This window comes from Pseudochaenichthys georgianus, unplaced genomic scaffold (genome assembly GCF_902827115.2).
Source record: "Pseudochaenichthys georgianus unplaced genomic scaffold, fPseGeo1.2 scaffold_556_arrow_ctg1, whole genome shotgun sequence".
Taxonomy (NCBI): Eukaryota; Metazoa; Chordata; class Actinopteri; order Perciformes; family Channichthyidae; genus Pseudochaenichthys; species Pseudochaenichthys georgianus.
The window spans coordinates 141158-156525 of NW_027263117.1; the positions used below are offsets into that span (position 1 = coordinate 141158).

The 15368-nt window shown below is 43.0% G+C and overlaps 1 protein-coding gene across 1 annotated transcript; it reads left to right on the forward strand.

Moving 5' to 3' along the window:
- Positions 1-1726: 1726 nt before the first annotated feature.
- Positions 1727-11980, forward strand: kel (Kell metallo-endopeptidase (Kell blood group); the record flags this gene model as incomplete). Its single annotated transcript, XM_034079180.1, has 7 exons — positions 1727-2080; positions 7694-8150; positions 8701-9000; positions 9100-9221; positions 11026-11184; positions 11622-11693; positions 11792-11980. Coding segments are annotated over exons 1-7 (1326 nt in total), but the record flags the coding sequence as incomplete, so codon positions are not given.
- Positions 11981-15368: the final 3388 nt, after the last annotated feature.

The following is a 15368-nucleotide window of genomic DNA, read 5'->3' on the forward strand; positions in this document are numbered from 1 at the left end:
GAATAAATTGAATAACGACTTCTCCAACCTTATGCTTTGCTCCAGAGTGCCGTGGTTCATTGTTTATTAATGTGTTTCTGCAGCATTTACCGACCGCTGCAGTGCTGCTCTTCCACGGGAGTTTATTCTCCCGTTAGCTCCCGGTTAGCTCACACTGCAGCGGCCGCTCTAAAGTATTCACTGTCCGACTCACACAAGCAGCTGATGCATATCCCCAGTTCCCCTTAGCCTAAGTGAATGTGTGTCAGTCTGAATTGACACTGTTTGGTATCACAACGCTGTTATGAAAGTTTCTCTGGTATAAAACGGGTGATGTTGGCATAGCAACCGAAGCTAAACTGACTACTTGCATCCGATAGCTGCAATAATACAAAACAACACGTCTGCCTCTCTCCACAATGATCGATAACAGCGAACGGATGGTCAAAGTAAGGCACAAATAAACAGAACCACACGAAGCCTGGTTAGTGTTGCCTGACTTTATAAAGTGTGTTTATAGGCACTACTGCTTGTAGGCAGGCTGACAGTCGACCCATGGGAGGTGGGTTTAGTTTCCTGCACGCCTCGACGTAAGAGAGACGTAAGCGACGTCACCTCTTAGCTCCAAAGCTCTTGCCTCTGGACCGACAATTTTTTGGAGCTGGAAATGAAGCGGATTCCGGAGCTAAGAGCCGGCGCTGCTCCGGTGTGAACTGGAAAACCCGGCGCTTTTCAGGCTCTAGCTCCGAGCCGGAGCTGAAAAGGCGCTGGTGTGAAAGGGGCAACATGCCCCTTTCACACCCTGTGTGTGAAGAGGAGGAGTCCCAACATAGTCTGCCAAATCAGTTTGAGAATAATAACCCAGAGTATGCACAGAAAACAGCACATATGAAGAAATGGTACAGTTAGACAATGCTTTTTAGAAGCATTTGGTTTTACCATATAAGGTAACATAAGAAATTGCCACTACATTAATTTATTTTTTGCGTTATTTTTTTAATTACTGCGTTACTACAGTTATCAAATAAACGTAGTGCAGTAAAATGTACAAATTGCATAGAGAAGAATAAAAGATAAATAATTGAGAAAAATTACAAGCAGGCCTACCCCAACATTGCCGCATTTTGTTGGGTCATTTTAGAGTCAGTAGAGTAAGGAGGAACTATTCTTAGTTTACATTACTTTTTTAACATCTTGACACTAAACCAGTGTTCTTGTTTATTACATTTCTTTGTGCACGCTATTTTCAAGAACATTCATAAGTTATACTTTTAAAAAGTGGTGAGGAAACACACAAATAGTCCCAAAAAAGGTTTGTCGTTTATATTGTTATAAAATGTGTTTTATTTGTATTGCCATGTCCTGCAATGTGAGCCTCCTCGTTGCATGATACAAATGTTTTGGATGATTTCATGAATTTTTTCAATACTATAATTTTCTTTTAGGCTGAACTTGTAACATCCGTCCAGGAGCTGCAGATGAACAAGCACTAACTCTGGTGCATTGACAGCAATGCTTATTAATGTGCACCGTTAAATTAATATGTTTGTTTTCCCACCATATTCTCCCTGGTCGGCCTCCGTGTGACTCTCATGAGACGTGTTTCCTCTCAGAACCTGGACGATGTGCTCTATCAGCAGTGAGCAGCCCTGCGTTGCACTGATAGTGACGACAGCGGACGTGAGTGCGTGTGCATCAGAGCGTGTTTACTCTGCAGGACGTGCATGCCCGCAATACAATGCAACAATGTACAGGCAACACAAAAAAGGTGATCAACTCATCAACCCTGCAGGCCTTCTGTTCCCAAGCATTTAACCCTACACACAGGATGGAGAGTTTTCAAACCTCCACATGCATGTTGCAGAGCAGATTCAGTCAGGATCATCTGGAGAGGAGAGTAAGACGTGGCCTCAGAGTTGTTTTTATCAGAGCGTCAGGAGAGAAGTGAGTGATGCAGAGAGATAGAGAGCTGTTTGACGGACAGCACGGCACACGTGAAGTTAAACACCAAATGTGAAAGACAGAGGATGCAACAGGCTGGGGAAACACAGAGAGACACATCCATCTGCTCAGAATGAGTGGAACTCCAACGAACCCAGAGGTAGGACCTGTGAGAAAGTTGACATGTGGTTATGAAGCTGTTTACTGTGTTCACATGAGGCTAATGTGAGTGTTTTTGAAGTTGCTGGAAACTGGAGCAGAGCCACCCATGTTCCTGCCAGGGAAATGTCGTTATTATTTATATGATGTGTTTTTGATAGATTCTACAATGTGCTGAAATTGTTTTGCCAATGATTGTGTTGCCAAAAACAAACTGGTTTAGTTTCAATCAGCTTTCTCTGGTTACTTTGGATCATTGCAGGACATACAACATGCTGCTTGCCAGTTCCAATACTGTTAAAGAAATATGTAGACCACGAATTATAGTTTTTATTTTAGTTATTAACTCTGTGTTCACTCAAACTCTTGTTTTTCCATGTGTGTGTTTCGGGGAGAGGTGCATGACAGAGGGTTTTACTGCTGAGTCGATGACCACACTTATTGACTCAATCTGTTATTAAGTCCTGTTATATTTCTATATTTCTACTGTTAGTGAACAGGCGTTATGTTTTATTTGCACGTTTAAAAAGAAAGTTGAGACAGGTGACTTCGAAAAAATGAAAAGGAATAAAACGGGTAAGGTAAAAAAGCTTGTCCAAATACCTCACTTTAAAGACAGAAACAAACAATGCAAAATAAACTAACGTATAAAACAGCATAACTTTTACTTCACATCGTAAATTACAGTTAAAAACAGCAATATGTTGGAATCAAAGCAATTCTAATTTTTCATTTCTAGAGTCTTGACAGGGATATTACCAGGGGTTAAGTTGGGATTTGATATGGGGGGGGGCTCTGTGTGGAGGTGCGAGAGGGGGCGGAGGTCGAGGATCTCATTATTTGACCTTAAGGGATATAGGCCTACACTGTGGCCCTAAAGCAACTGCTCCATTATCTGTATCAAATGCAGACATTGATGCCACCAAATGTCACAATAAAAATGTGTTGTTTGTTTAAACATTTTGACTGTTTGTGCTCATCCTAATTTTGGGCCTTGATGTAACAACATTCATAATTAAGTCAAGGTAACATCCTTTCCACCCCGGTTACACTTTTCATTTGCCCCGTACGATGGGCGCTGTAAGTGATGAAAGTGGGGGGTGTTGGCTTATCAGGCGTCCGCAGCTCACAGCCAAAGTGGGCGTGGGATCGAGCGAGAGAGATAAATGCAATTTATGTAAACAAATATTTCCAAGGCACTCTTTCATAATTATTGGGGTAAACAGTTTTGAAATAATTTCAATGTATACTATAGGACAGTAAACCAGACATATCGTTTAAAACTTGAGAGATACAAAAATATGCATAAATAAATGTTAACTAGGTAAAATAAGATATGAATGAACAACAAAAATAAAATAAGTTGCATTTATTTGCTATTGGCTATGGTAGGTTATTGGTTATGTTCACATACTTATTTGATTGTTAAAATGTAAACCAATCTTTTTCATATGGGTGTTTAGAGTTGTACCCCCTAGGTCAGGTCTCTAGTAATGTGTGCTCAAAGTGCACCCGATTGAAGCATTTTACTTTACATTGCATTTAGCTGACGCTTTTATCCAAAGCGACTTACAATAAGTACATTCGACCAGGAAGACACAACCTTGAAGAAAACAGAATCATATAAGAACATCAGGTTTAAATGTTCAAACATTTCTTCCTGGGGGGGCATACCCCCGGACCCCCCTAGAGGATGTGACGTCCACACCCCAATTCAAACATGTTCATACAATACCGAATACATTTGAAGCCTTTTTGATGTATATGACCTACATGTCAATACGTTTCTGTTTTTATAGTATATTGGTCTTTTGTAGAGATTTTTCATGTATTCGTTATATATTCTATTGTGTATTTCTTGGGTACTTTTATCTTTTCTATTGTACGATTGAAGTAAATATGGGAAGCGTTTAACAACAGCCATTTACTTCAAAGATTGTTCTCAATGTTATTCTTATTTTTGTTAATCCTGGAAGAATGCCAGAAAAAAAGACATTCTCTTCAAGAATAAAAAAAAACATGACATTAGTAATTGTGAAAACAAATTAAATAAGTTGTTAGGTTAAGTCAGGGCCGGTTTTTGGCATAGGCGACATAGGCGGTTGCCTAGGGCGCCATATCTGGGGGGGGGGGGGGGGGGGGCGCTGTGCTGGCAGCTCTGGGAGGGAAAAAAACATTTTGACTGTTTGTGCTCATCCTAATTTTGGGCCTTGATGTAACAACATTCATAATTAAGTCAAGGTAACATCCTTTTCACCCCGGTTACACTTTTCATTTGCCCCGTACGATGGGCGCTGTAAGTGATGAAAGTGGGGGGTGTTGGCTTATCAGGCGTCCGCAGCTCACAGCCAAAGTGGGTGTGGGATCGAGCGAGAGAGATAAATGCAATTTATGTAAACAAATATTTCCAAGGCACTCTTTTATAATTATTGGGGTAAACAGGTTTGAAATAATTTCAATGTATACTATAGGACAGTAAACCAAACATATCGTTTAAAACTTGAGAGATACAAAAATATGCATAAATAAATGTTAACTAGGTAAAATAAGATATGAATGAACAACAAAAATAAAATAAGTTGCATTTATTTTCTATTGGCTCTGGTAGGTTATCGGTTATGTTCACATACTTATTTGATTGTTAAAATGTAAACCAATCTTTTTCATATGGGTGTTTTACGGCCCGTCCACACAGCGCCGTGCGTTGCAAGCTTCACCATTCACTTTGAATGGGGTGACGTCACTTTGCTGGCGTGGGTCGCTGCAAAAGTTGAGCAATGTTCAAGTTTTGAAGCCACGGCAGAAGCGTCAGCCAATCGAATCATATGACAGTACAAGCTCTAGCCAATCAAACCGCTGCTTGTATGTCAGGGGCGGGAGATTCATGTGATTGGTTGTTGGTTGAGTTTCAGACACGCCCGCCGGGAAGCTTCAACGCACGGCGCTGTGTGGACGGGCCGTAAAACACCCATATGAAAAAGATTGGTTTACATTTTAACAATCAAATAAGTATGTGAACATAACCGATAACCTACCAGAGCCAATAGAAAATAAATGCAACTTATTTTATTTTTGTTGTTCATTCATATCTTATTTGACCTAGTTAACATTTATTTATGCATATTTTTGTATCTCTCAAGTTTTAAACGATATGTTTGGTTTACTGTCCTATAGTATACATTGAAATTATTTCAAACCTGTTTACCCCAATAATTATAAAAGAGTGCCTTGGAAATATTTGTTTACATAAATTGCATTTATCTCTCTCGCTCGATCCCACACCCACTTTGGCTGTGAGCTGCGGACGCCTGATAAGCCAACACCCCCCACTTTCATCACTTACAGCGCCCATCGTACGGGGCAAATGAAAAGTGTAACCGGGGTGAAAAGGATGTTACCTTGACTTAATTATGAATGTTGTTACATCAAGGCCCAAAATTAGGATGAGCACAAACAGTCAAAATGTTTTTTTCCCTCCCAGAGCTGCCAGCACAGCGCCCCCCCCCCCCCCCAGATATGGCGCCCTAGGCAACCGCCTATGTCGCCTATGCCAAAAACCGGCCCTGACTTAACCTAACAACTTATTTAATTTGTTTTCACAATTACTAATGTCATGTTTTTTTTATTCTTGAAGAGAATGTCTTTTTTTCTGGCATTCTTCCAGGATTAACAAAAATAAGAATAACATTGAGAACAATCTTTGAAGTAAATGGCTGTTGTTAAACGCTTCCCATATTTACTTCAATCGTACAATAGAAAAGATAAAAGTACCCAAGAAATACACAATAGAATATATAACGAATACATGAAAAATCTCTACAAAAGACCAATATACTATAAAAACAGAAACGTATTGACATGTAGGTCATATACATCAAAAAGGCTTCAAATGTATTCGGTATTGTATGAACATGTTTGAATTGGGGTGTGGACGTCACATCCTCTAGGGGGGTCCGGGGGTATGCCCCCCCAGGAAGAAATGTTTGAACATTTAAACCTGATGTTCTTATATGATTCTGTTTTCTTCAAGGTTGTGTCTTCCTGGTCGAATGTACTTATTGTAAGTCGCTTTGGATAAAAGCGTCAGCTAAATGCAATGTAAAGTAAAATGCTTCAATCGGGTGCACTTTGAGCACACATTACTAGAGACCTGACCTAGGGGGTACAACTCTAAACACCCATATGAAAAAGATTGGTTTACATTTTAACAATCAAATAAGTATGTGAACATAACCAAAAGTTGAGCAATGTTCAAGTTTTGAAGCCACGGCAGAAGCGTCAGCCAATCGAATCATATGACAGTACAAGCTCTAGCCAATCAAACCGCTGCTTGTATGTCAGGGGCGGGAGATTCATGTGATTGGTTGTTGGTTGAGTTTCAGACACGCCCGCCGGGAAGCTTCAACGCACGCCGCTGTGTGGACGGGCCGTTAGAGTTGTACCCCCTAGATCAGGTCTCTAGTAATGTGTGCTCTAAGTGCACCAGATTGAAGCATGTTACTTTATATGTTCAAACATGTCTTCCCGGGAGGGCATACCCCCGGACCCCCCTAGAGGATGTGATGTCCTCACCCCAATTCAAACATGTTCATATAATACTGAATACATTTGAAGCCTTTGTGATGTATATGACCTATGTCAATACGTTTCTGTTTTTGTAGTGCATTGGTTTTTTGTAGAGATTTTTCATTTCTTTTTTATATATTCTATTGTGTATTCCTTGGATACTTTTATTTGTTCTACTGAACGATTTTCTGGCAGGGGGGGGCGCCAGCTAAAATCTCACCTAGGGCAGCAAATTGGTTAGAACCGGCCCTGATGGTGTAGGAAACGGGCTCCGTGTTACAAAGACGGGTCGGGGGTTTGGCGGTACCACTGCACACACACACACACACACACACACACACACACCGCTGCAGACTCTCTGCACGCACACACACACACACACACACACACCGCTGCAGACTCTCTGCACGAAGGAGCCACGGTGCTGCAGCTCCTGATCGGAGCAGAGACACACGTTCACTAAGCGGAAAAACTATATCCTGTCACAGAGATCTGCTATTTTAAATTTTAAAGTCAACACATATCGACCCTAAATAAAGTCTATATTAAGAACGAGAGATGTTTTGACATTATGGCTTAAACAAATGACAAATGAGCGAGGGCGATGACGTCAGAGCATCGTCCTATGTGCCGGGGCTGAGCCCCGAACAGCCCCGGCCCAATTTAACCCCTGGTTATTACTAAGTACTTGTTAACATTATATAAGTAAGCTTTTAGAAAAGGGTGAAATAAAGGGTTGAAGACAAAGAGGCGTTTTGGAGTCCATACCGTGTTTATACAATATTATACACGTTTAAATGCTTAAAATGTAGTCCCCCAAAAATCTTGGAAAAGCATGGAATAACTGAAGAGGGAGATAGTAATCTATAAAATATAATTTATCAATTTACTAATGCTTAACCTTTAAGATTTGTTTAGTTAATTTCCTTGCTGTGGGACAAATAAAGGATTTCTGAACCTGATTATTATAATAGCAATTACATAAAATATTACATTTAAAAAGAATGTTATTGCTTAACATTTGACCACTTCATCTGATCACCTCCAGCCTCAGCTATCGGTCCAGCCATCGTCAAAGCCAGAACCTGAGGGGGGGCTCCAGCCTCCATCTTTATTGCGACCGCCCGTCCCCCCACAAGATACCCCCCACACCACCCAGATCCAACAAACCCAGATCCAACAAACCCAGATCCATCAAACCCAGAACCATCAAACCCAGATCCAACAAACCCAGAACCATCAAACCCAGAACCATCAAACCCAGAACCATCAAACCCAGATCCATCAAACCCAGATCCATCAAACCCAGATCAATCAAACCCAGAACCATCAAACCCAGATCCAGGAGCCTAACCCCGGGCTCCAGCACCAAGTAAAGCCCGTGTGGATAAACCATAGGAGGAGGCTGCTTCTCTTCGGCTTCTCCTTATGTGCTGTTATTCTGGGACTGATTTACTATAAGCATCATAACCCTCAACACAGGAGGACACACCAGGAAAGCAAAGGTAGGCCTACAAAGCAACACTTCAAAATGACACAATACGTTTAACCTTTTGTCTAACTTGGTTTGACCTGACTCAGGGTCCCATAGGATGTTAAAGACACTGTTAAAGGGGCCTTTTATGCTCATTTCAGTATGTGTCTCCACTGTGTCATGTCTCCATTCTTTAATGTTCAAAAAGCTCTTTATTTTCCTCATACTGCCTGTGCTGCAGCACCTCTTTTCACCCTCTGTCTGAAACCAGAGCCCAGTCTGCTCTGATTGGTTAGCTGGCCGGCTCTATTGTGATTGGTCCACCACTTAGAGATGTCCCGCCCCCTTAGCCTATAACGTACAATGTGTTGGAGCGCTAGCCAATAGAAGCACAAGTATTACATGATGTCACTATGTCAAGGAAGTAAACAAAGTAGTCCAATCGATGCGGGTGACATTTGTGATTGTAGCCTTTGCAAACCATTGACATGCACACAAACCTATATAACACACTACAGGAAAGGAAAAACACATAATAGGGACCGTTAAAATCTTGCCTCTTCTCTCCCTTTGTCCTGCAGTGACTCCCTGTCTGTCCCCCGCCTGTCAGTGGGCCTCGGCCCGTCTGTCCTCCTCTGCTGATCCCTTCACGCAGCCCTGCGACTACTTCCTGTCCAGCTGTGGGTCTGACAGACTGTCACCAGGCGGCAGGGGGAGGCTGAGGGGTCAGGGCATCCCCGGACATCCACAGAACCCCGAGGAAGAGACAGCGTGGACAGAGAGGAGAGGACAGAGTGCAGAGAGAGACAACAGAGGACTGAGAGAAGAGGAAACTCTGGACAGAAAGACTGTGCTGCTGCAGTATCTCAGGGGGATTCTGGGTAGGAGCCTGCACTTAAAACATCTCATCATGTCTGTGTGAGGAGGTATATTCATATCAAGGTATGGTCCCAATCAATATCTTTGTGTCTGTTCGTCAGAATCGAACCACAGTGCAGGCAGTGCAGCCGAGCAGAAGGCCAGAGGATTCTTCCACTCCTGCCTGGACACCAGATCCATAGAGACAGCCGGAGCAGAGCCCTTCCTCACGCTCGTTCAGAAAGTGAGATAACTATATTTTCTTAAATAAGTACTTTACCTCCAAAATGAGTATTTGTATATGAACTACCTGCCCGGTGTGAGCTTTAGTTTGGGAAGAAAGGCTATCCCTAACCCTGAATGAAGAGAGGCTAACCCTAACCCTGAATGAATGCTAAATGAAGAAACAAAAGTCTTGATAGATTGAAGTAAAATGATGTCCTGTATTAAACAAAATAAAATCTATATCAAAACACCAGTTTAAAAACACTCAAACAACGTATGCAGTAGAATCCAAGTCTCATGTATCCAGTTGTATGTTCTCTTCCCCCTACTAGTGTTTTAATAGTAAAACAATGCGAAGTAGGAAGTAGGTAGCGTACAACTGGATAGCATACTTTTTCGTTTTGGCCCAACTAATTTTTCTGAAAGATTCCGTCTTCTCACCCTGTGTTTCCCACGTAACACAGGGGAGTCATTGGTTTACAAATGATCCAATTGGGGGGTGAAATAAACTATTAAAATGTGAGCCTACATCCTGTGGGGGAAACTTCTGTCGCAATTGGAAACAGGACTCAGAGAGGCACGAGGAGAGCTAGGAGAGCTGGAGGTTTATTTGGAGTTACGGCCGGAGAATTGGTGAGACAGGAGGTGTGTCACGAGTGGACACAGCGGTTCCCAAACCAATGAAGAACTCTTTCCGCAGCTCGAGGTTTTAACTAGTGCGGAGTGTAATAATCAACATTCTTTATCAGCGAGACTAAACATTATGGACCCTGAATCTAACTAGAGCTCTCGTCCATAGGAAAGAGTGTGCGCCAGGGAACCTTCGTCCCTGAACACTAAACTACCTCATGGCGGCTTGTGCTCGGTCACAGACTGGCAACAACAATGCGCCCAAGCTCCTCCCCCTTAAGAGATAGCAGCAACACCCAAGGCCGTAGACCTGTGCCGTGGGAAAGGAGACAGTGAGAGGAGAACATGATGAACAGTGTCAAAGGTTGAATACTTAAGCAAATTATTCCCTAACACATCCCACAATAAAGTTTTCCAAATGCAATATTTGATTACTCTCTTTGAAGGTTTCTCACAGCATCTCTGTGTAGTCTGTGTATTCACTCTCTGTCCTAAACGGCTTGTTGGAGCTCCTGCCCCCCCCCCCCCCCCCCCTGTGAGCCCAGTGTGCTCCGATTGGTCGGGACGTTGAGAGTCTCGTTGCTGCTCGCAGCTGCTGCAAGGGTTAGATACCTAGTCGTGGTAGATACCTTGTTTGTTTTAAACATCATAAATACACAAACAACAATGAATACTTACAGGTTGTGTACCCGAATCTCCCGCTGGTCCAAACAAAGTAGGAACAGCATCGTTCTTCAGTGCCCTACGCTGCACATATCCAGCATGAATCGCTGAAAGGTTTGTGAAGCTTTGTTTCGTGAAAGGCTGGCAGAGGGTGCGGCCTCTGGGTGTTCACACGTCACAGTACCCAGGAAGTAAACAATGGAAAATGAGAAATCTCCAACGAGGCGTTCTGGGGCAGCACAGACTGTGTTAGAGTTGTACTCGCTACAGGGTGTACTTTGAGGAGTTTTGCCTCTGCAGACCGTTCACATGCAGAAAAGGCTACATAACACACAAGGGGACGGGTGATAACCAGACAAGCGTGTCATGGGACCTCTAAGGAGTAAATGGAAATCAGACGATACAGGACTCTAATAAATGGTGCCTCCTATCAATAACATAGCAGGGTTTTATCCATGCTAACAAGTTGTCTGATTCAGGAACTTGATATGATGATAGTATATCATCTCTCTCTCTCTGTGTGTCTGCAGCTGGGCGGCTGGGCGGTGTCAGGTCAGTGGAATCGGACCGATTTGAACTCCACCCTGAGCCTTCTCATGAGGGACTACGCCACATTTCCCTTCTTCAACCTGTACGTGGGCGAAGACCCAAATGAAACGCCCCCTGGATCGGCCAAGAGATACATACAGGCTAGTATCCTTTGGAGTAATGTGTCCTAACATAGGGAGCACAGCAAACTAGGATTGTTCTTAAACGTGGAGAAGCAGCGTTCAGATATTATGCTCCAAATATCTGGAACAAACTCCCAGAAACCTGCAAGTCTTAAATCCAGGCTGAAGACTTTTCTTTTTGTCGCTGCTTCAAACTGAAATATTCTTATGTTACACTGACTGTACGTCTTACTGATGTATTTCATACCTGTGTTATTTCTATATTAGCTTGTTTTAGGTTTATCTTTGTGCTTTTTAATGACTGTTTTTAAAGGCCATTTTATAATGTGTTCTGCACTATTTCTTAATGCTCTTAATGTTTTTCATTTTTGTAAAGCATTTTGAATAGCCTTGTGTTGAAAGGTGCTGTATACATTTGCCTTGCTGCTTTTACTCAAACATTTTTCTGTCGATAGATTGATCAGCCGGACCTGGTGATCCCCATCGAGTGGAACAGCAGGACACTGAAGTCTCAAGCTGACACTCAGGTGGAGGATTAAACCGGTCCACAATTGATTCCAGTTTCAAATATATCTTCATCAATATTCATCCATCCTTCATCATCCTCCCGTCTCTGTTCCTCCAGACGCTGCGCCCCTTCCTGGCGTCCTGTCAGAGGTACCTGACCCTGCTGGGGGGGGCGCCCAGCAGCAGCATGCACCACGTGTGGGCCTTCATCTCTCTGTCCTCTGAGCTGGCTGTGGCTGCTGCTCCCCTGCAGTACCGCCTGGCCTCAGGGCGGCTGTACGAGCGCATCACCCTCCGAGAGCTGCAGGTACAACGGGAGACACACACACTCACTGCGTCTGAAGGGGTTTCAGAAGGGTTCATTGTCCTTCCTTTAAATTCGATTAATGTTTGACTGTCTTATTTCATTTAAAGGTCTCCTATTATACTGTTTTTATCAATATAGTATAGGTCTCAGATCCAGAACATGTCTCTGATTGGCTCGAAACACCAAACAGAACATTGCAGTATTACCCATAATCCCCTCTGTTTCCAAAGTGCTGATTCTCTGTCTGTTACTTCAGATGAAAACAAGGAGCCCCTCCCCACGCCCCTCTGAGAGAGATTAGGTTAAAAAGAACTCAATGGAGCTCTAGAGGAGATTCAGGTGATAAGGGGGGGGGGGGGGGTTACCTTGGTTGCTGATTGGCTAATGGTTACTCAAGACAACACATCGTTATGACATCATAAAGTGGCCAAAATCTGATCAGCTCATTTTCAGACAGGTTTTTATAGAAATGGATCAAAAAGAGAGAGAATCTTTGTTCCTGAAACTTTCAGAGTCTCTTTCCACAGAGGGGACACATGTTGATGTAGAAGAGACATGAAGAAGAGGGGACACATGTTGATGTAGAAGAGACATGGAGAAGAGGGGACACATGTTGATGTAGAAGAGACATGGAGAAGAGGGGACACATGTTGATGTAGAAGAGACATGGAGAAGAGGGGACACATGTTGATGTAGAAGAGACATGGAGAAGAGGGGACACATGTTGATGTAGAAGAGACATGGAGAAGAGGGGACACATGTTGATGTAGAAGAGACATGGAGAAGAGGGGACACATGTTGATGTAGAAGAGACATGGAGAAGAGGGGACACATGTTGATGTAGAAGAGACATGAAGAAGAGGGGACACATGTTGATGTAGAGGAGACATGAAGAAGAGGGGACACATGTTGATGTAGAAGAGACATGAAGAAGAGGGGACACATGTTGATATAGAAGAGACATGAAGAAGAGGGGACACATGTTGATGTAGAAGGAGACATGAGAAGAGGGGACACATGTTGATGTAGAAGAGACATGGAGAAGAGGGGACACATGTTGATGTAGAAGAGACATGAAGAAGAGGGGAAACATGTTGATGTAGAAGGAGACATGGAGAAGAGGGGACACATGTTGATGTAGAAGAGACATGAAGAAGAGGGGACACATGTTGATGTAGAAGAGACATGGAGAAGAGGGGACACATGTTGATGTAGAAGAGACATGGAGAAGAGGGGACACATGTTGATGTAGAAGAGACATGAAGAAGAGGGGACACATGTTGATGTAGAAGAGACATGAAGAAGAGGGGACACATGTTGATGTAGAAGAGACATGGAGAAGAGGGGACACATGTTGATGTAGAAGAGACATGAAGAAGAGGGGACACATGTTGATGTAGAAGAGACATGAAGAAGAGGGGACACATGTTGATGTAGAAGAGACATGAGAAGAGGGGACACATGTTGATGTAGAAGAGACATGAAGAAGAGGGGACACATGTTGATGTAGAAGAGACATGAAGAAGAGGGGACACATGTTGATGTAAGAAGAGACATGAAGAAGAGGGGACACATGTTGATGTAGAAGAGACATGAAGAAGAGGGGACACATGTTGATGTAGAAGAGACATGAAGAAGAGGGGACACATGTTGATGTAGAAGAGACATGAAGAAGAGGGGACACATGTTGATGTAGAAGAGACATGAAGAAGAGGGGACACATGTTGATGTAGAAGAGACATGAAGAAGAGGGGACACATGTTGATGTAGGAAGAGACATGAGAAGAGGGGACACATGTTGATGTAGAAGAGACATGAAGAAGAGGGGACACATGTTGATGTAGAAGAGACATGAGAAGAGGGGACACATGTTGATGTAGAAGAGACATGGAGAAGAGGGGACACATGTTGATGTAGAAGAGACATGAAGAAGAGGGGACACATGTTGATGTAGAAGAGACATGAAGAAGAGGGGACACTGTTGATGTAGAAGAGACATGAAGAAGAGGGGACACATGTTGATGTAGAAGAGACATGAAGAAGAGGGGACACATGTTGATGTAGAAGAGACATGAAGAAGAGGGGACACATGTTGATGTAGAAGAGACATGAAGAAGAGGGGACACATGTTGATGTAGAAGAGACATGAGAAGAGGGGACACATGTTGATGTAGAAGAGACATGAAGAAGAGGGGACACATGTTGATGTAGAAGAGACATGAAGAAGAGGGGACACATGTTGATGTAGAAGAGACATGAAGAAGAGGGGACACATGTTGATGTAGAAGAGACATGAAGAAGAGGGGACACATGTTGATGTAGAAGAGACATGAAGAAGAGGGGACACATGTTGATGTAGAAGAGACATGAAGAAGAGGGGACACATGTTGATGTAGAAGAGACATGAAGAAGAGGGGACACATGTTGATGTAGAAGAGACATGAAGAAGAGGGGACACATGTTGATGTAGAAGGAGACATGAAGAAGAGGGGGCACATGTTGATGTAGAAGAGACATGAAGAAGAGGGGACACATGTTGATGTAGAAGAGACATGAAGAAGAGGGGACACATGTTGATGTAGAAGAGACATGAAGAAGAGGGGACACATGTTGATGTAGAAGAGACATGAAGAAGAGGGGACACATGTTGATGTAGAAGAGACATGAAGAAGAGGGGACACATGTTGATGTAGAAGAGACATGAAGAAGAGGGGACACATGTTGATGTAGAAGAGACATGAAGAAGAGGGGACACATGTTGATGTAGAAGAGACATGAAGAAGAGGGGACACATGTTGATGTAGAAGAGACATGAAGAAGAGGGGACACATGTTGATGTAGAAGAGACATGAAGAAGAGGGGACACATGTTGATGTAGAAGAGACATGAGAAGAGGGGACACATGTTGATGTAGAAGAGACATGAAGAAGAGGGGACACATGTTGATGTAGAAGAGACATGGAGAAGGAGGGGACACATGTTGATGTAGAAGAGACATGAAGAAGAGGGGACACATGTTGATGTAGAAGAGACATGAAGAAGAGGGGACACATGTTGATGTAGAAGAGACATGAAGAAGAGGGGCACATGTTGATGTAGAAGAGACATGAGAAAGAGGGGACACATGTTGAATGTAGAAGAGACATGGAAGAAGAGGGGACACATGTTGATGTAGAAGAGACATGAAGAAGAGGGGACACATGTTGATGTAGAAAGAGACATGAAGAAGAGGGGACACATGTTGATGTAGAAGAGACATGAAGAAGAGGGGACACATGTTGATGTAGAAGAGACATGAGAAGAGGGGACACATGTTGATGTAGAAGAGACATGAAGAAGAGGGGACACATGTTGATGTAGAAGAGACATGAAGAAGAGGGGACACATG